This window comes from Schistocerca piceifrons, chromosome X (genome assembly GCF_021461385.2).
Source record: "Schistocerca piceifrons isolate TAMUIC-IGC-003096 chromosome X, iqSchPice1.1, whole genome shotgun sequence".
Classification (NCBI taxonomy): Eukaryota; Metazoa; Arthropoda; class Insecta; order Orthoptera; family Acrididae; genus Schistocerca; species Schistocerca piceifrons.
In genome coordinates this window covers 589,644,650-589,666,093 of record NC_060149.1, presented here as the reverse complement: position 1 = coordinate 589,666,093, position 21,444 = coordinate 589,644,650, and the positions used below count along the sequence as shown (strand labels likewise).

Below are 21,444 nucleotides of genomic sequence, written 5' to 3'. Positions count from 1 at the left end.
ATTCGATCCATGTGGAACAAATGATCATAAAATTAAGATTTTGTAATTCCTCAACTGCAGAGATAGAGGAGCATTTCGTTGTGTTTATTGCCATTGCAGAAACAATGGGAGAGTATTTAACAAATGCCATTTAAAGGAACTAGAAAATAATACCCTAGACATCCAAAACTGTCAAGGACAGGGGTATGATAACACAGCCAATATGGTTTACATTAATATAGGTGTGAGAACAACAATACTCAGTATTAATCAATGAACTTTGTTCATGCCATGCTGATGCCATTTTTGGAACTTGCCACTAACACTTCAACAGCTAAAACATTTTTCGGCTTCATCAATGATGATCATGCTTTTTACAAAACAAGGAAGCATTGGGATCTTATAAAAACTATTTTGCAGTGAACACACAGTGTGTTGTGGGGCGATCACTGTTGCAGAAATAATTCAAAAGCCAAGATCGCTTAAATCCTATTTACTAAATGACCGGTTTCAACACACTAGAGGCGCCATCATCAGATCTTTGAAGGTGCAACACGACAGGTTTGAGGGAGGGCTTACATGAGATACACTATATACATTACTCTTAGTACAGTACCATGTACCTGAATGTAGCTTAACATGTATAAATCATTTCGATATAACGTTACATGAGGCAGACCAGCTGATATAAAATCATTGTCACAGAAATAAAAACTAAAAAACAATTTTCTTTCTTACTGGAAAGTGAAACGGGCCTCACAAAGCTGATTCATTGCTGATGTGAAGTTTCTGCCTAGTGACACTACTGACTCTAAAATCATAGTGGAAAAAGGCATTTTTTGTTAATAAAACTCACAACATTGCTCAATATGTAACTTTATTTTGTATGCTGTTTCAGCTACTGTTGTCATCTGATCAAAACTTAAGATGTACAAAATAAGGAAGGTTCATGTTTTAGAAGTTCTGAGTTTTAATCCAATGATGGTAGTAGACAAAACAGCATAAAAAGTAAAGAAATATATTAAGCAGTCTAGATGGTTTTATGTATAAAATATTCTCAGTGATCACTAATTCCTAATGGAAATTTATTCCCTTTGTTAACATGGCATTTTCCACATGTGTACAGCATTTCCAGATGTGCAAGAAGTGTTCAGTGTTAAAAAGATAAGACCTACAGAGGATTGAATTCTAGATCTCAGACTTCTGGCCTGACATGTACATGCTGAGCCATTTGGCATATCACATTTTCTGTCCATAAGTGAAGGCTGATCTTAGAAACTACTGTATGGATTTTGATTCAGTTTTCACTAATTGACGAAACGATTCATGAGGAAGGTATGTGTATATAATTTATTGCCACTATGTCAGACAAGCTGTCTAGCCACAGATTGTGCTACCTTTGTGAAGCCAGAGTGGGGTCACTTGTGAGATATTTAGGGTGATTATAATTAGAGTTCCAGTTTCGAAATGCTGTATAAAAAAATAACCACAGCTCAGAATGACATCAAGTTTGAATGGAATATTATCGAAGTAGGGGAAATGTTGCAATATCCCTGACCTTTGAAAGTTATCCTACCTCAGAAAATTGTGAATGGGACCATGCCCTTAACACCTAATATGAGTTCAATGAGTATAATTTAATTGTATGACACTAACATTTAATGGCCCAAACTGTAGATCCTAAAGTAGAGATTTACACAAAGAATTACTAATTTAATGGAAAGGTGTCTAATAGAAATAGTAAGTCATTTAAACCCATGTTTTATTCACTAAAAACATCAATCACATGCATGAATTATAAGAATGTGCAATGATTTACAAACACACATCTTTGAAATTGAATTAGCGGCTTTAATTGATGAGTGATGTTACTCAGTAGAACAAAAAAATAGACCCTGCTGGTGGTAATATCAATCAAAAAGTGACTTGCAAAGCTTGTGAATTCTGCATGGAAAACAGTGACTGTAGACGAGGTGACTAACTGCGAAACGGTCAAATTCAACAAGCCTAGATTGAATCTGAAACAGGTTCTTGTACAGAAATGCCAGTTTGGCCCAAGGAAATACTAACACACCAGTACTATATATGCTCACTGTAATGACGCACAAATGCCGTGATGAATGCTACCATCGTGTAAATAACTCTCAATTGAAAGTGAGGGTGCACTGCTATTGCTGTGACTGCATTCCCTGCTCATCTGCTAAGGTGCGGTGATCTGCTGCTACATGTGTAGCCGACATGCGCAGGGTGCACACAGATCAGTGTCTGTAATAACTCAAGATCCATGCTGGTTACGTCTGCTCATATAAATCTCTGTGCGAACTCTACCATGTCTTACGTCCAAACACTTCCATATCTTTTGAAGTTTCAACTTTTTGGTAGATTCTTATGTCCAGCCACCTTTTACTGCCAAACCATGCATTCTCATCAATAGCAAAAAATGCAGAAAACAGTGATCCAATATTGAGGCTTTTTGTACATATGGCATCCTGCCAGATATAACACATCACAATCTACCCAAATTCTGAGAGCATCCTACGAGGCTAAGCCATTATTTCTGCGGGCCGTGTTTTCTTCCAAACAGTGTCAGATGGCTATCTACAAAGGCCCTCTGAAAAACATGAAAATGCAGTGCTCTCCTTTACGGCTGCTGGGCAATGGGAGGTAGCTGCCACCCATGCCGTACTCTGGCATCCTCGCTTCCGTGAAGTCAACACCTGACCCACTGGCATCCTCTCTCTGCAAAGACCTATTTTTTCACCTCATCCCCTGTCCTTCCTGTCTCACATCCAATGTCTGTGCCTTCTCACGTAAACAAAAATTATCTGCAAACAAGTGAGGCCATCACTGCGTTAAATGAAAAAGGAAATGAGGTTATTGGAGCCAAGAATTTACAGTTACTGCGTTTCTGTATGACATTCCTATGGTATCTGGTCTGATGTAATCCTCTAATTACAGAAATAATCTTATTTTCAATGAAACTGGCATACAAACTTGCCTGCCACATTTGAATGTTATGAGAACGCAAAAAAAAAAAAAAAAAATGAAAACTTTCCCACTAAATGGTGCTGTAAGCTTCATAATGTAAATGGGTTTGGCTACAAATGACAGACGACTCACAATATGATGGCTATGGTGTGAGTTGCACATTAAACCACCCATACTGTACAATGTGCATGACCACAGGAATTTGGCATTCAACAATTGTGGCACTGTTAGTTAGATAAGCTCAATCATCGTGGCAAGGTCATGTCATATTAAATGGAAAAAATTGATTTTTAATTGTCCTGAGGCCAAAACCCGCATAAAAAGCAACAATGACAGTGGTTTTTAATTGTCGTGAGACTGGCACAAGATATTTTCAATATGCTGTCCACCATTTTCTGCCCCAAGTTTAAATCAAGAAACAGTGTTCTACAACAGGTCATAGTGTATTCAGGAGTCACATTTGGAATGCGTTGCACAGTATGTGCCTTCAATTCAGCAATCAGAGCAGTGAACACAGCACCTTTCAGATAAACCCACAGCCAGAAGTAGCGCAGTTATGATCAGGTGATCTGGACAGTCAGGCTGTAAGGAAATAATGGCTGATAATTCTAGCAATTCCAAAATGCTTGTGCAGCAGCTGCGTTGCTGGCTGTGCATTGTGCAGAGGAGCACCATCTTGTGTAAAAATGGCCCTGCCCACACAGCCATGCTGTGAAGGGTTGGAATGACACTGGTGCGCTAAAGACTCTTAACAGTTATGAGTGACGGTACAGGCCACTGGACCCATGGGACCCATCTCCTCGAAAAAATATGGTCCTACGATAAACTATGCCGTCAGCCCGCACCACAGTCACCTTTGCAGAATGAAGCAGCACCAGCTGATGGGCGAACAGATTTTCTGTTGCCCATATTCTGGAGTTCTGTGTGTTGGCTCTTGAGATAAAAATTGGCTGTGTCTACAGAATGTTCCATGGCCATTCATTGTTCACTTCCATGCAAGCAAGAAATTCTAGGATAAATGTTCGTCTTAGTGGCAGGTCAGCATGAAGCAACTCGTGAACATGGGTAATTATGTATGGCTAACAATACAGGATGTTTTGCAGAATTTTATGCACCTTGCTCACAGGCGCATCCAAAGTTCAGGCTGTTCCTCGTCCAGTGCATGTCTGCAAACCATTGCTTGATCCCTGCTGCAGTGCTGTGGCTACATCTTCTACTGATGTTGGATCAATTATTTTCCTCCCTCTGCTAAATTGCACTAGAAAAGACCTGTCTTTCAGAATTTCATCATTTTCTCCGACAGACATTAGGCCAATACTTTTTTTTCATACTGTTGTGTGTCCAAAACTTCTGCAGAACTACTTGTCCATAGTTAACATTCTTTTAAAAGGGCTGTACCAGCAGCACACAATTTTGGCAGTGAGACAGTCATGACGAGTGTCTTAGGCGTGAACTGAGGGATCGCTGTGTACCTCACGTCTTATATTTTGCATATTCTGGACAACTGCCACCTAGTGGTAAGATTTGCATTAAATTTGTTTCCATACCATTTCCCCTTTATTTGGTAATATTCTGTTCAAATTTGATGTCATTCTGAGCGTGGGTCCTCTATCTGTTAATTTATTTTTTTACTAGAATATTAATAGCTGTGTATGTACATAAATTAAAGGTGGTTAAAATAACTTTAGAGCCTAGGTGGCTGTTCCCCCCCAGTTAGTGAAATACGCTTCCCCTTCAACATACATTGGTATCTTGTGTAGCAGTTACCTTAGTTTATTTGAAACTTTAATGTTTGCTGTATGTAAAGTATTACAGTTTGGCCAGCACATACTACCCCATAAACATGTTATATTTGCATAGGCTTCCACAGCTAGAGTCAGTTTACAAAAGTTTTCTGAGGATGGTACTTCATCATAATGTGGAGGGGGGGGGGGGGGGAACTATACTCGAAAAACCTGGTGACAGTAAACTTAGGAGGAGGTCACTGAACAGTGGACAAAACGTTGGTTTCTCCAGTATAGTTTTTCACATTATGATGTGGTACCTTACTCAAAATACTTTTAGTTCATTTGTTATATTTTTTTGTGAAGATTTTATTTGCCTTGTCGTATGTGAAATTAAGAATTGTAAAGTAATATTGACCATAGTTATGTCACTGGAGTGAGAAAACCCTGCACACATTATTAGCAGCTTGGATTTGCTGTTATAAGCTCATATTTAATCAGCAATTGTTGTTGTTTCTTTTACAGTATGTTACGAAGTTTAAGTAATATCAGGAACTTCTGTTGATACATTGAAATATTCACATGGGATTTTCTGCATAACATAAAATTTAATAGATGCTATGGCATGAAAATAGGTTACCATTCACACTAATATATTATACCGTGATTGACAAATAGAATAAACTGTATATACCTGAAAATCGTTCACATATTTAACAAATTGTTTGGCAAAACAGTGTAGGCATTGGGATATACGTGTGTTTGCATTCATTTACGGATTCACTTGTATGGCAAGTGTACATACAGAGACAAAATCACAGACAGTATTTTGGAAAAAAGATTTCTGACTCACTCCTGTAACATAGCTTAAGTCATGTGAACATGGCTAATACTAAGCTAATGTCACTGATTACCCCATCATCAAAGATAGAATGAAGTTACTTTATTCTGACTTGATTTTGTGTGTTGTGTTCTTGCAGTTTGGAAGAAAAAAGAAGAAAAAGAATGGAGAGTCAATTCCAGAAAAATCACGCAGAGTAGCAAAACTGGATGTAGACCGTGATGAAGAAGATGAAGAAGAGGATGATGATGAAGAGGATGATGTATGCTAAATAAAAAATTTAGGTTATACAGTTATTAAGATGCCTGTGTCTAAAATGCTTTACCAAGCAGGGTGGCCCAGTGGTTTTCACACAGGACGCACATTCGGGAGGACTATGGTTCAATCCTGCATCTGACCATCCAGATTTAGGTTTTCTGTGGTATCCTTAGGTCACTCAAGGCAAATGCTGGGATGGTTCCTTTGAAAGGGCATGGACAATTTCCTTCCCCTTCCTTGACCCAACCTGAGACCATTCCCCATCTCTAATGACCTCAATGTTGATGGGACGTTAAACCTAATCTTCCTTCCTAAAATGCTTTCCTGTATAAAATGGTCCTTGACTCCAGTCACCCAAGAACTTCCATAAGAGAGTATACTGTATAAAGAATTTCCTGTTTAAAGTGTAACTCTCCTTCATAAGATGTACTGCCCTCTGATGTGTCCATTCCTGTAAAAGGACCAGTAATTCTAGCAATGGCTCTAGAAAGTGAGAGAAAGATGAAAAGATAAAGTTTTATTGCATTTACTGGTTGGTTTTGTAGGTTTAAGGGATGTGCTGAAATTGTTTAACAAAATATCTTTGGTTAGGCCACATCTGTAAACAAAGACATGGTAACTGCCTGGAAAAATATCTTGCTGACTTTAGAGACAAATTTGGGTGTGCATCAATATTTCGACTCCCCCCCTCCAAGAGAAAGCATGTGAAATTTATCAGAAGAGGATTAAAAAATTGTAGGCAAGAACATAAACAGTTCTCAGTATGCAGACAACACCACATCTCTGGCTGAAATTAAGATCCATCTGGAAGGGTTTATATTAAATATGAAGGTTGAGAGTTAAAGATGACCTGGAAATGAAGGTCAGAATCTTCAAATTAGTTCAAAGTTGTACAGGCAACATTTGGTTATTTCTTGTTGAGACCAGATAATCAGGGCAGCAGTGATTTTAGCAATAGCCTCCAGATATGTGATACGTCACAGAATGGCTATGGTGCAAATTTGTTTCATACCCAGAAGTACACACATTTTGCTGGCAATAGAGATTCGGATTCGGATTGTCATATGATATTGTCGGTAGTGATGTGTGAGCCTGTTAAGTGGACAGTGAGAGTTGGCCATAAACTCAAGTGTTACACTCACCTAATGAGAGCAGAAGGGTTATTGAGGTTATTTATAGTTATTTATGGAGAGAGCTTGATGAGAAAAGGGAAATGTGATGGAAATGAGATATTTTGTGAGGTTAATGCAGTGGTTAAGAGGCTCAACTCATAATCGAATAGTGGTGCTCGAATCACCATGCAGAACTCCCATCGGAATGATTTTACTCCTACCTGCTTTTAATGAACCCAGCTTTAAGAAAGTTTCAACTTTAAGTAATACACATAGAACATTCTGCAAATAAAAATCCATTTTTTATGCATTTCCTAATGTGACCAAATGAGTTTCCGATTCCTTTCATTTTTACACAGCTTGTACTTAAAGTTGTGTGATGGTGTCATATGGTAATCGATTCTTTTTGATCAACACACATCTATATTTTAGTTGTACACTTTACGTTTATGTATTTACTGCATGTAAATGTAGAAAGCATACAATTTAGCAAAAGCTGATCTTCCATGGTAATGAAGACGTTCGTACGTAAAGGTTTTGGACATGGCAAAAAAGTAAGATTTGGTGCCATCTTTGTTCAGTGGCCTACTCGAGCAGCAATGGAGCACTGTTAAATGCAGAAGTTAGTGGTTCCTCTGGATGCAGAAGGAAGAACATTCGAGTGTTAGCATTCCGTGATTTGGAAATTTTTTTTTAATGGTCTGAAGAAATGAGGAGTGGCAGCATTCCTATCAGCAGAAACATGCTGCAAGAGAAGGCTCATGAAATCATCCTAAAGATGCATGTTGAAAATTTCAGTGCACCAAACGACTGGTTAGAGCAATATAAAAAGCATGATAATCTTGCATTTCAGATTGAAAGTGGAGAAAGTGAGTCTGTGGTAATAGAAAGTTGGAAGAAAATTACATTGCCACAATTGATATAGGGTTATAAGCCCAGCCAATTTCAACGCAGGTGAAACAGGTGCCTTTCGCAATTTACTTCCTGCAAAATGTATTCTGTTCAGCGAGAAAAATGTCACAGAGATGAAAAAAGGAAAGAAAGTGTGACTGTGCTATTATGTGTAACTAGTGATGTGAAATGTTGTGTCCACTAGTAATAGAAAAATTCAAAACTCACAGTTGTTTTATAAATGTAAAAATGCTACCTTGTACTTAAGAGTACAACAGCTTTGCCCAGAAGATGTCAGAAGGCTTTTAGGTGCCAAAAGGGGTGCAACAGGAAGAAAAATAGTACTTACTATTGAATGATGGCCTGTACATTCCAAGGACTGTAAATGTTGTGTTCCTTCCACCAAACAGCACAAGTTATCTGCAGCCTCTTGACCTAGGCATAATACACTGTTAAAGCCAAATACGGAGTAGCAAATGTCCAGAAGTAAATTAGATTCCTTGAAAGTAAGGAAGTGATGACTTGCCATTCTACACGCTGTGCTTGTTTCTTGTTGTTGCTGTTGTTGTTGTATAAACAACAGACTGTGTCAAATTGTTTCATGAAGGCTGGTTGTGGTACATCAGTTGCTGTCAAGGACAACATTGGTCCAGAAAGAATGGAGTAGAATCCCGGGTGTTCCTGAAACTGTGCATTTCCAGGATTTTGTTTCTTGTGATGACAAAGTTCTGACCTACACACACAAGATCGACGCATGAGGACAGTCTGAAAAGTAATGTCTCTAATTTTTTATGTCAAAGCTCTTAAAAGCATTTTAAATAAAACAAACCATCCAAAATCTTCATTTTTTTTCTTAACATTATCACACTGGCGACAAATATATTTCACCAAACGAGAGACCAGTTTGTTGATGCCTTCACTGTAGAATGTTTGACTTTGCTGATGGAGCCACAACCTTACCTGTACCACTTTATCACTATCAAAATGAAGTCCCCGAAGGTGTTCTTTAAGTTTTGGAAACGGATGAAAATCAGATGGGGCCAAGTATGGAGGATTATCAGTGACTGTGAACACAAGGCATTCGATTGTTGCAGATGTCGCAGTACTTCTAATTTGTCTGTCATTGTGTGCTGAAGGGGAGGGTGCTCCACACATGGATGTACTCTTTGAATTCATGCTTTCAGTTTTCAATGGTTGGAACTTTATTGTAACATAGTGTTTCTCATGCACTGGCATACTTATATTACACACCGCCATGTTACATGCTACAATTCAGAGCCCTCTAATGCCAAAGGATTACAACTTGTATCATTGAAGCAATAAAGACAGCCTAGTAATATGCATAACATGTAATACCTCAGCCGATATTGAGTCCAGAATAAAAAATTCAGAGACATTACTTTCCAGCATGCCTTTATGAATGATGTGTGGTATGCTCGTTAAGGAACAGTAAGGTGGTGGTGGTGGTGGTGGTGGTGGTTGTTGTTGTTGTTGTTGTTGTTGTTGGGGGGAGGGGGGGGACAACAACGGTGACAGTGAATCCTTGGGTTATGATTCTGAGTCAATGTTTTTGTATACCTACGCAAAACTTCCATATAAGGAAAAAATATTTGGGTCCCCAGAGGTGCATTAACAAAGTGTTTTATTGTATAACCAAATATGGAAGTGGATTTTGGTAGAGCCAATATACCAACAGCCACCTAATTCACTTGAAATCCGCTATCAGAATGGTGTTCACTCATTACTAACATCTCACTATTAGTGTTTTTCTTCACTCCACATTGTGACAAATGTAATACAGCACCCTATTCTTGCTACTATATATGGGTGGGGCTTTATACATGCCCTCCCAATTTTTGTGTGGAAATTTTTCTCTCATTGGTCCTCCTGTGATCAAGTAGGCACTTCTCAAAATCTTCCCTATACCCAGAAAAATGGAGTCTCACAAATAAAAGTAACATTTTTCCTAACAGCAATTAATGAACTTACAGAAGCCATGGGCCCTACAGTTTCACATTCCCTACACCTGTAAAACTTCAGCATGTGTCACAGTTCTTCATTGTAAGTTCGAGCCAACTACAGGGCACCATAAGGAAAGCCCAATCTTGACCTGTTACTAGTAGTTTCTAGTGCACTACTTCCAAAACACTTGTAATGAGGGTTGCCACAATCACAAATGGTGTTCCTGGATAGAAGGACGGGACCTCCACAGAAATGCCCTTGGTCTGGTGTATCTACAATCCAAGTTCTCTTAGCTATATGTGACATTTCTGTGAACCTTCTCTCATGATCATTCTCGTGAACAGCCCCCTGGGAAGATCTGTTCCCCACAACTTTGTCTAAAGCCATCCTTCAGGGCCAAAGGATGTAGCGAGTGTCTTTTTATGGTGAAACATTCCAGTATGTTTGCAAATCTATTATGATGGGTCATGTGTCAATGGCCAATGGGTTATGCCTTCACACACTAAGGTGGCAGTGAACAATATGCACTACCACAGAAGTAACATAGTGTTTTTATTGCAGAAGTAGTAGTCTATTTTGTGAGCTCTTAGATACATTTGTACCTGCTCACACGAGTCTTTTGCAATTTTCCGTGACCGTGTGAGCAGCTTAGAAGTCATAATCACTACCCCTGACATGTACTGGTTTTCTCCAGTCAAGACCTTGTATTTGAGTTCCAAAATATCAAAAAACTGATTATATTTATCTGTACCCCTAACAAAGTCAGAATATTAGGAATCGAATTCACAGATTATTTGGCCAAAGAGGCTACTAAAATGGGTGCCCTATAATGAAAGATACCAGGACCTGACTAACTGCATGGATATATTCATACAGAACGTCCTGCCAGGATTCTACAATTCACTGCCAACTCCACACTGACCACCCTAGACTGACCCAGGCATACATTATTAAACAAGCCGCTCTGTGTCATTGTAGTTCCAGTGGTCCTATATCACTGGTGCACATTTAAATAAGAGACCCACTTTCACCACTATAAAGCAAACACTGAACTAGCTGACTTATTACCCTCAATATTACCTATTGATGTCAAACCATCAAACCTGATTTTACACCTTATCCAATAGTGTGGCTTGTTCAATTTTATTTCGAGATCAGATAATATGGCCTTTACCAGTCTATGGGTGTGGGGTAGCTGATCACCAACTGCTGTAGTCTCAGCCCCCACCCCCAGAGTATCTTGGGCTGCCTGTGGGTGGTAGGTTGGCCTGATCCCACCTTGTAATTCATTTATCGTTCTACATCTCTCATCATTTTAATCTAAGGGTGTTACTTTATGTGCTCCACCATTTTATTGACCTAACTCTTGTCACTAGACTTTCATAATGACCAAGAACCTGCCAGTCAGACAAGGAACGACAGCCTCTAACCACTTTATATGCCCCAGAGGGCTTTGGGATGTTCCCTGCCTCCATACTCCCCTCCCCCCCCCCCCCCACTTTATGTTGTTTTTCCTTCCTTTGTAGCGGGTTTTATCCTTTCGTGTACTTTTTCTATCCAAGGCTGACATATTAATGGTCATTTTAGCTATCCATCTCATTAATTTCAGAAGATCTTTGTTGATTTGAGAAACACACGTTAACTGTATTCATTAACATTTAAAAGTATTTCTGCATGTTAATAACTCATTATTGAGGACTTTACCAATAATCCGCGCTGTAGATCAATGGCGCTAATGGCTGCGCTCCATTGTAGCTTAACAGAAAACTTAACATTTATGTAGGGCAAGAATCATATTAAAATAAAAGTTCAAACACATGTATTGATTTCAATGACACAGAAACTCTATTTTTCAAATATTACTTAGCAACATAATACAGTTTTTTACCGACCTCAGTTCTACAAGTCATCAGTCACGTCGGATCACTACAATAGTTCGAACAAGAAGAAAGATTGTTCTAGAAGTATCGTAGATAACAAAAGATGAAGATTTCCATTATCTTTTCCATGAGTATTGTCTGAGGTATAATTTTCACAGAAAATTAAATTATTTCACTAGTAATAATTAATTATTATTATTTTAGTATCAATGCAGTCCTTGTTTATTAATGTCACAAGAATGTTTGCTGAAATTGCACACACAATGCCCTCGTGAATATTGTTCTGAATAAAGTATAGTTGTGGATATTGCAAATGCTTAGCTTTTTGTTGTAATTAGTATGGAGTCAGTGTATAAAGGTGGAAGGTTATGTTGTTAAGAGGCAAGGTTCCAGTTCTGATCCACAATCCAGCACACAGTTTTAATCTAGTAGGGAGTTTCAAAGAGGAACTTGTTTGTAATGTCAATTTTTGCTGAAATGAAAGAGCGCTACTCCCTTTTTGAGGTAACAGACAGCAATTCATTGCCTCCTGATCTTTATTTAAAGCTCATGTTTATCTGTATGAATGGACACAGTGGCATATAAATGTTGATGATGTGAAATATGCAAAGAACATAGCTCTTCTTAGTCAGTCAGTTGATGCATATATGTTGGCGTAAATAATAGAAGATTAATATGTCAAAGGCATTTTATGCTAATGTTGGCACACTGTTCTGTTAACTGTTGACCAGTCAAGGGAAACAACCAGAAAGGCCTAATATAGTTATAATAAACCATTGGAAAGTATTTTGAAGAAATGAAATTTAGTATAAAAGTGAAAGGTGAATATAACAAACTTTATAAAAAAGTAATTATAGCAGTATTAAAAAATTGTACACCAATTGTTATATGTGATAATTCTTAAACAGTGTCATATTTGTAAAGGAAACTCAAGAATATGTAGATCACGTAGTGTGGGACTCTGCCTGGAAGTTTCCTTTTTGTTAAAGGAAATTTCAGTGTGGCCACAGCAATTTGTGGTGGAAGAAAGTAGGGAAATTTTATGGAGACAGTGGTCTGCATCTGGAATGTATCTCAAAAATGCCATAATAAGCCACACAAAGCTATTGTTCACATAATAATGTCTATTATCTGGTAGTTTTACTCATATGACTGATCACTTGGCAGGATATTTCATCATTATAGGTAATGCTTATATAAAAAATGTCATTATCATGAATATGACTACACGTAATGACAACGACGCAGTCAACTTTGTGATAATATATTGCCACTGTGGAATATCTTAAGGAAGTATTTGTTGTAATGATTTATTTTATTTAATTATCTTTATTCAACCAAGGATCACTCATGATATAGGGTTTGTCAGTGTAAAAAAAAAAAAAAAAACACACACACACACACACACACACACACACACACACACACACAGCGTACAAAACATGCTTTGTGAGGATAGGACACATGGTCAGCTGTGGTCTTGATTAAGGAACCATCCCAGCTTATATGTGTTGTATCTACTAGATGATGGTCACAAACTAGACCTAGTAGCTAATAAATATTATCTAATCAGCAGGTTTATTGTGTTTAATTTCAAGTAGAGAAGTGGAATGATAAGTGTTGAGACTAAAGTAAATATTTGGAAACGTTAACATAGAAAAAATGATTTTGTGATGCTATCATTGAGAATTCTTGTCAGCTCTACATTTTCTTTTTCTCTCCCGAACGGAATGGACTTTGTCTGTAGCAGTGACATGCATCCCTTACTGTGTTCCAGATTGTTTTGTCAGTACACATCTGAACAGTAAAATGAGTAATCTTTAATCTTCTCAGAATAATAAGTCATTAAATGCATATTAATTTCTTGCCATTATTATTTTTAGTAAAACAGAAGGCAGTAGGAGCCATTTATTTTCATACCTTTAACATTTGTCCCATGGCTGCATGAAAATTAGATATTTCAAATGTTTTAAGTGTCCTGTTCTATTATAGGATGATGCTGATCTGTCCAAATATGACTTAGTTGGTTGGGGTGATGACAGTGATGCTGATTCTGAACAACAAAAAAAGGACAAAGAAAATCGCCCAAAAACGAGGCGGGGTCATTCAAAGTCACGTTCCCGTTCCAGATCTCCCACAAATGAGGGAAAGAGCCACAAAACTAAATCAAGATCAAGTTCAAGGTAATTCTGTGTGGATATATTGCAAAGTGGAAAAATGAACCTTTGATTCTATAATATAAACTATATGGCTTTCCTTTACAGCTCGTCACATTCATCTGGAAGTGGAAAACGAGGAAACAGCTCGTAATACATTCAGGTTCAGGTAAACAGGTGGTAATGGGTATGCACAAGGTCGATATCTACATCCTTACATACATTTAAAATACACAATTTGCAGAACTACAGCTGTCTCAGATTCTGGATTAGCTGTTGTCATGTTGATTGTCACAACAATATCATCTCTTCAGTAATACATACATGTACTAGAGGTGCAGTATTAGTTTCGGGGGATGCTGATTTTGACATATGTGCTTACTTGCCCCTGATTTTTTTTTTTTCTGATTTTATATTAATTTTCATTGCTTGTCTGGTGGAATTTTTCGTATAGCAATGTACAATATTTACTTTTTACTTACTTAAAAATGTTTGTATACCACTGATCTCCAACTGCTCAAGGATTTTGCCATGTTCCAAAGAACATTTTGAGTGCCAGTGAAAAAGAAAGTGTATTTTCTTCACTTAGCACTTGTGAACACAGTTATTAAAATTTTATTGTAAAAAAGGTTGTTCCTAGTATAGCAGAAAGAAAGGAAAAAAATGGCCAGTTAATCTACTACAAATGGACCCATCTGAATAGCTGAGCAGTTAATGTACTGCTTCCAGGGTGCAGGGAGGTGAACCTGCCCCAGATCAAATCTACCTCACAGATTAACGATGAGGGCTGGTGAGCTGGCCAGCAGGGAAGGGGTTGTTTGTGTGGTTTCCCACATCCAACTTGGTGAATACCAATCTGGTACAAACATCACCTATATCCTGCCTCAGCCACACACTAAGCAAACATTTAGAAAAATATTGTCACGCTTGAACATCGATTTACTCTAAACATTGGCAGATTGCATACACAAAATTCTGTCCTGGGTGGAGTGGTGGCATTAGGAAGGTTATCTGGCCATGCACTTACAGTAACATTGCTTCAACCTATATAACGATGCTGACCCCTTAAATGGATGGGGAAAAAGGTGGTGGAGAAAGAACAGGAGGAGGAGGTGGAGCAGGAGAATCAGCTACAGTTGTAATAAAGAGGAGAATGTAGTATAGAACTTTGTAAATAATTACACAGAGAATAATTTGTCCCACTTTGCTTGCCATTAGGCATTATATTTCAAAATATTTGTGAAATGCTAACATTATATGTAGCTGAAATATCTGTTTTAAGTATGAGAGATTTTCTTTATTTTGATGGCTAGGAAGTAGTTAAAGTTAGATAAAATATAGCTAACATCACGGCAGTGATAAGTGGCTAGATTCTCAGATTTTGTCATCAAAATGTGGAAACTTAGGTTATTTGTTTCACATGCCTGCTAATACTTCAAATAAGTGTGTAATTGTTTAGAGTACCCAATAGTGTACAGCAAAGAACAGCCATATCGTCACTATGTTAAGCTTAATAAATCCACTAGTAAGATAACACAGCAAAACCTATTACTAATAGAGCTGCTTAAATTCTAAATCCCCCCCCCCCCTCTCTCTCTCTCTCTCTCTCTCTCTCTCTCTCTCTCTCTCACACACACACACACGCGCACACACATTCACTCTTACTATATATTATTAATAAAAAATGAACACCTGTAATATTGTTCCAGAAAAGTATAAAATCTGCTGCTACTTTGAAACATAATTGAGTCCAGTACAAAAATCAAAATGCATTTGAAAAATTACATTAATTACATCAATAAGAAGCAAAAGCTACATGGTATTGTTAAGTTCAAAATCTTTATGTAAGTGCACACACAAAAGTAAGCAAAATTGTAATCTAAAAATGGTAATGGAAAATCCTTGATGGGATATAAATAATTTAAGAAATAAAGGTAGCAATTCACGAAATAGTCAAATTGCAAAGTCATCAGTTGACACATAAACAGTGCTGAGAACATTATAAGGTTCATTGGAAAGCTAGCAGGCAGAAGTTCTGCCTAGGTTATGTGACTGTCAACAACTCGGTAATTAAACTATTGGGTCAGTAGTTACCTGACCACCTTGGATTACTTATATCATTTTATTAGTAAAAAATTAAAGTTACTTTTGTGTTGTTTGGAAACAAACATGTTACATTTGATATCTGTTTACTCCAGTTACCTCACTGTAGTTTTGGCACTCAATTGTGCATTGAAAAATCTGTCATTGATGCACATTTGGCTAATAGTTCTTCATTGTTGGGGAAAAAGCAAGCCCTGTGCAGGAAGTTCCTTCATTATTTAACAAAAAATGGGTAAATAAATTGCAGTGGCTTATGAAAGGGTTCACTGAGTACAAGATGATTCTGCCGTAATGAATTATGTATGCTACATGTTCTATTCTGTAACTTTTGATATTAGTAATTTCCCACTCCAACCACCTAACAAAGAGTAATTAAAAGTTTTGGCAAACATCGTCTCAATGCAGGCTGAAAACATACTGTAACATCATGCTGCTGTACCTAATATACCTTAAGCAAATGTTGAGTTTTAATTACAGTAGGGAAGTTCTGGTGGAATATAAATACTTTAGGAGCAAAGGAGACCACTCATTGAAAAGCAGAAGCATGGAGTTGTTGACAGGTGTACACAAAAAACAAAGAAAACTTGCTAACAAAAATTAAAACTTGCTAGCTTTTGGATAGATATCAAATTGAAATGAATCAATGTCCAGCCTATCGGTTAGGAAAGCAATTTAAAGTTGCTTTATTACAGGTGTGTTACTGACATAAAAATGTAATAACTGCTTATGGTAGTTAAAGAAACTTTTTCTTTCTTTAATTCCATTCATAGAATTGCATTATCTAAATGGAAGCAATATGCAGTCATCACAGAGCCATTAGTTTTCAAATGTTCAACAAGATGAAACTGTAGAAATTGCAAGACATTTCACCAACATACTATGTGGCAACAAACGGGTGTTTTATGTGCAGTGCATCCAATAAACTGATGATGCTATTACAGTATGCTGCTGAAATATTTGTGTGTTTCTGTGATTTCATCTGGATAGAAACTTCAGAGTATATTTAAAATTCTTTTTGCATTACTTACACAATGATAAGAATAATGAAATAAATGCTCTAATTGGAAAGAATTTTGTGTTGTTTACAGCAGTTACTTAACTGAAAGTTCAAAAATATGTATTGTATTACTTTCAGTATTGCAGAAGCCATTTACTGTAAAACATGAGGGAAACATTCAAATTCCAGCCAAGGGAATCGGTAATTTCATGCAACCTGTGATGTACCAGAAGCCCAGTTCAGGAACTTGCAAGAGTACTTGGAGATTGTGGTTGTGTTGTTGCAAGGTTGAGACGTGCAGGCCTAGAAAGCTCATGCTACTGATGTGCTGTGGCGTGTCTTCCCGTGAGATTTCCGTCACAGCTATATTGCTAGAGATAATACCAAATACTTAAGTTCTTTTTTCAAAATAAAGCAGGAAATATAACCTTACCTTATGTGGTATGAAGACAACAGAAAAGCTTCTAAAGATATTTACCCTTGATTTTCTGTTTCCCCTTCTACTGCCTGTTTTTATATGTCCCATATCTTTAATTATGGACAATAGTGTATTTTAGCATCTTTTATCCTGGTTCACATTTGAACAGGAATACTCATTGTTAATGATTCTCATAGTGAAATATTAAATATACTAAGAGCTGTTAGCCTCTTTTGGATCATACACTGAGTTGTTTGTTTTGACTTCAGCTGCACTTAATTTAGTTTCTTAAATCCATCAAAGTTGTTCCTGGTTGAAGTGGTGAGTACTACAGAACACTAGCTACTGTATAGGTGGTGTCCAACATCATGTCTTGTTTTATAAACATTTATATATAAAAACAAAGATGAGGTGACTTACCGAACGAAAGCGCTGGCAGGTCGATAGACACACAAACAAACACAAACACACACACAAAATTCAAGCTTTCGCAACAAACTGTTGCCTCATCAGGAAAGAGGGAAGGAGGAGGGAAGACGAAAGGAAGTGGGTTTTAAGGGAGAGGGTAAGGAGTCATTCCAATCCCGGGAGCGGAAAGACTTACCTTAGGGGGAAAAAAGGACAGGTATACACTCGCACACACGCACATATCCATCCACACATACAGACACAAGCAGACATATTTAAATATGTCTGCTTGTGTCTGTATGTGTGGATGGATATGTGCGTGTGTGCGAGTGTATACCTGTCCTTTTTTCCCCCTAAGGTAAGTCTTTCCGCTCCCGGGATTGGAATGACTCCTTACCCTCTCCCTTAAAACCCACTTCCTTTCGTCTTCCCTCCTCCTTCCCTCTTTCCTGATGAGGCAACAGTTTGTTGCGAAAGCTTGAATTTTGTGTGTATGTTTGTGTTTGTTTGTGTGTCTATCGACCTGCCAGCGCTTTCGTTCGGTAAGTCACCTCATCTTTGTTTTTATATATAATTTTTCCCACGTGGAATGTTTCCTTCTATTATATTTATAAACATTTAGTTGGAGATATTCTTTTCACATAATTGTGGCAAACCAAGTTTTACAGCAATTAATTTTTCTTAGAAAGAGAAGTCTGTATCTATCTGAGACAGAATTATTTTGCACAGTAATGCTCTTCTCTCTCAAAATACTCACTCTAACACAGTTTCTATTCATATTTCTGAATATTTTAGTCACTATCCTGACAAGCGTATTTCACTGCTCTCTCTTTCACAGTTCTTTTCTCTTGAAGGAAATAACATAGTGTATGAATATCAGCAGACTGTTGTTCAATTACATTTTTTTCTTTGCAGGTAACATTAAGATGGAGCTGCACGTAGATGATGGTGTTTACAGTGAACTACAGGTCTCCTCTGGTACACGATTAGTATCCATCTTTCTTGGTAATGATATGGTAGTCCTCACATATAGTGCTTAAGGCTTTATGCGTTCACTGAGAAATAATAGGCTTGCAGAGAATTGTGATTTCCTTAGCTATAATTAATATGGGAAGGAGTTAACATGAATGAATATATTCAGCTGACTGAATGCAGTTACTGAGCATATATTGTTTAGTTTGTTTTCTTTACGTGACAGGATATGTTATGATTTTTAACTTTGTTGAAATGAAATAAAATGTATTGTTTTCTTTTTTATAGCATTTAAAAGATTCTAATCACAGTATCACCACTGTGTTAGACAAAAAACCTTTTTGTCTGTACTAAGGGTTTAAATTTTTTTTAGACCTTTACTAAGGTTACTGTGGGCTGTTACATTTAATCTCTTCATAACATTACTGACGTCCCAGTTGTCCAGAGTAAGTTACTTGCAGGAAATGTATGCGCAAAGGGTTAATGTTATATTGAGCAATACTTATTGCATTTTAATTTTTTAGCTTTTTGTTAATCAATAAAAATGTTATTGAAAACAGTGTATTTTGATTATTGGAGTCTGTGTGGTTGGAATGTCAAAATATTTGACAATGAATAATACTGATAATTTATCTCTGAAATTAGGTAGTCATCTGGGGTAGTACAGAGTATAAGGAGAATCGAAGATGGATCATCATTAATAATGATATTGTCTCGATTACAGGAGTATACCTGAAAGACGTAGTGAATGTTTTTCTGTTTAATAAAATCCTGCTTATGTTATTTAAGGATTGACTATTTGCTAAAACTAAATACGCTCACAGCTTTTAAATATTATAATGAAAATACTGTAGCATATTCAGGAATGTAATGTTAATGTGTATGTGTGTTTGATAGCTTTCAGTTATGATTTTAATGTTAGGTGTGAAATGTATCAAATAGTAGCACTTAGTGAAAGACAGATGTAAGTTTCGTGGAAATTTCATGGTGCATGACAGACCCCAGGTCAATTTTGCTGCAAGACATGGAAACACAGCTGTATGGACTCTGGCAGCTGTAAAAATTTCATATTGATGCTGCTCCAGCTGATTGGGGTATACGAAACTCACTATCCTATACTTGAAAGGAGAGATAAATGTGAGAGAGATTTTATGGCTGTTGTAACTATTATGAATATGTATTATTAGGGAGTACTGAAGGACTAACACCATAATGTGAAGAGGAATGCATCTTGCTGTTAGCTTCCAGCAGACATCTGTTTTTAGGTTAAATGCAAATTTCAGCTAGCAAACTACAGAATTTTCTGCATAGGTAATGTGTTCAAGGGTTGTTACCCACCTTTATGATAGTGAAATGCTGAGCAAGTTACATTTTCAATTTTTAAAGGGTGATTCTACCAGGACAGCTATATAAACGTTTACTGACCATGAACTAAATGTTTTAACGAGAGTGTATTGGTAGGTGAAGTTTGTCTTATTCAGAATGTTTGTGCATGAGGGAAGTGTGTTTTCTATGGTATTAATTGCACAAAATGATTGATTTACATCTTATCTAAGAAAATGGATGCAGAAGGCTATGCTATATAAACCTAATAACCTGTTGATAGGCCATCTATTCCACCTAGAAGAAATTAAAAAGATGTTCCAAAAAGATTTCCCCTGTATTTTTCTGCATGTGAATGACGTATTGACTTATTTGAAACAAGAGACAGAATTAGTTATTTTTCCTGATGATGCTAGTTCTATTGTTAGCACATTTTGGCCGAACATAGAAGATCAGTGATTATTATTTTGTAAAAATTGTTAATGACAGTTTTGTGAAACTTGGTAAATAATTTTCTGCAGATGAACTTGGCCGCTGTTCTGAAAAGACATTTTGTGAAACTTTGAAAACAAGCAAAAAGAAACAAGACATTAGTCAGTAAACATAGTGTAAGTAATTAGCCAGGGTAGAATGTTCTGCTACATATCCATGAGAAATAAACTTGCTAATCATCTTTTAGATTTTACAAAATGCTAGGTTCTGCAACATTTACCAGATAATAATGTTGACTTCATCAAAACATAAATGAGTATGTTAACTTAATGTTACATAGTTTCATCCATTGCTATCCTTCAGTGTAATAGTGTGGTATGTTTCTAAACTAAAGCAAAATGTATTTATTGCTCAGAAGAAAGTAATCACTGTATGGGTTTCAAACATCATCTTACAGACATTTGTTTAAACAGTTTAGAAGACACCAAACAATATAATAGCACCTTTATCTTATGAAGAAATTTGTAAGTAGGAATCCAGCCAATTTTAGAACAACAGTGCTATTGAAAAATATAGCACTGGAAGGAATAGTGATATTCATTATGCTCTAGTGAATCCTGCTTTCACCACTTCACTCCTTTCTGAGCCCATTGTGTACATTTCAGTGGATTTCATGTCACTTTTGCACAAATGACACAATCAGCATCATAACACTTGTCTGGTTAATCATTGGAATGTGATATTGGAAAGAAATGTGCAGTGACCGTTTCCATTGATGTGTTTGTTCTGATTATATTGTATATAGTTTTTCATCCAATTCAGTATCAAAGACTTATGTAGTGAGGCAGGGCTAATTGTTCATATATTTTTATCCAGATGAGAATTCAGCAGATCATATCATCTTATGCTGAATTCCACAACATATAGCTTAATATTTTCTAGTAGTATTGGACTTGTTAGTGAGACTTCTAATGAATGTGTACGTGTTGAAAAGACTTTC

At 36.9% G+C, this 21,444-nt stretch overlaps 1 protein-coding gene across 4 annotated transcripts in view; it reads left to right on the top strand.

The window, feature by feature from the left end:
• LOC124721582 (zinc finger Ran-binding domain-containing protein 2) overlaps positions 1 to 19,246 on the top strand; it is a 70,708-nt gene extending 51,462 nt beyond the window's left edge. For 2 of the 4 annotated variants that reach the window (XM_047246626.1, XM_047246629.1), the window contains exons 5-8: positions 5,672 to 5,794; positions 13,628 to 13,818; positions 13,900 to 13,960; positions 18,633 to 19,246. In XM_047246626.1, coding sequence (XP_047102582.1) covers positions 5,672 to 5,794; positions 13,628 to 13,818; positions 13,900 to 13,945 — 360 coding nt within the window. In that variant the 3' untranslated portion in view covers positions 13,946 to 13,960; positions 18,633 to 19,246. The remainder of the gene's footprint in view (positions 1 to 5,671; positions 5,795 to 13,627; positions 13,819 to 13,899; positions 13,961 to 18,632) is intronic. The other 2 variants (XM_047246627.1, XM_047246628.1) reach the window with 2 other exon arrangements.
• Positions 19,247 to 21,444: the final 2,198 nt, after the last annotated feature.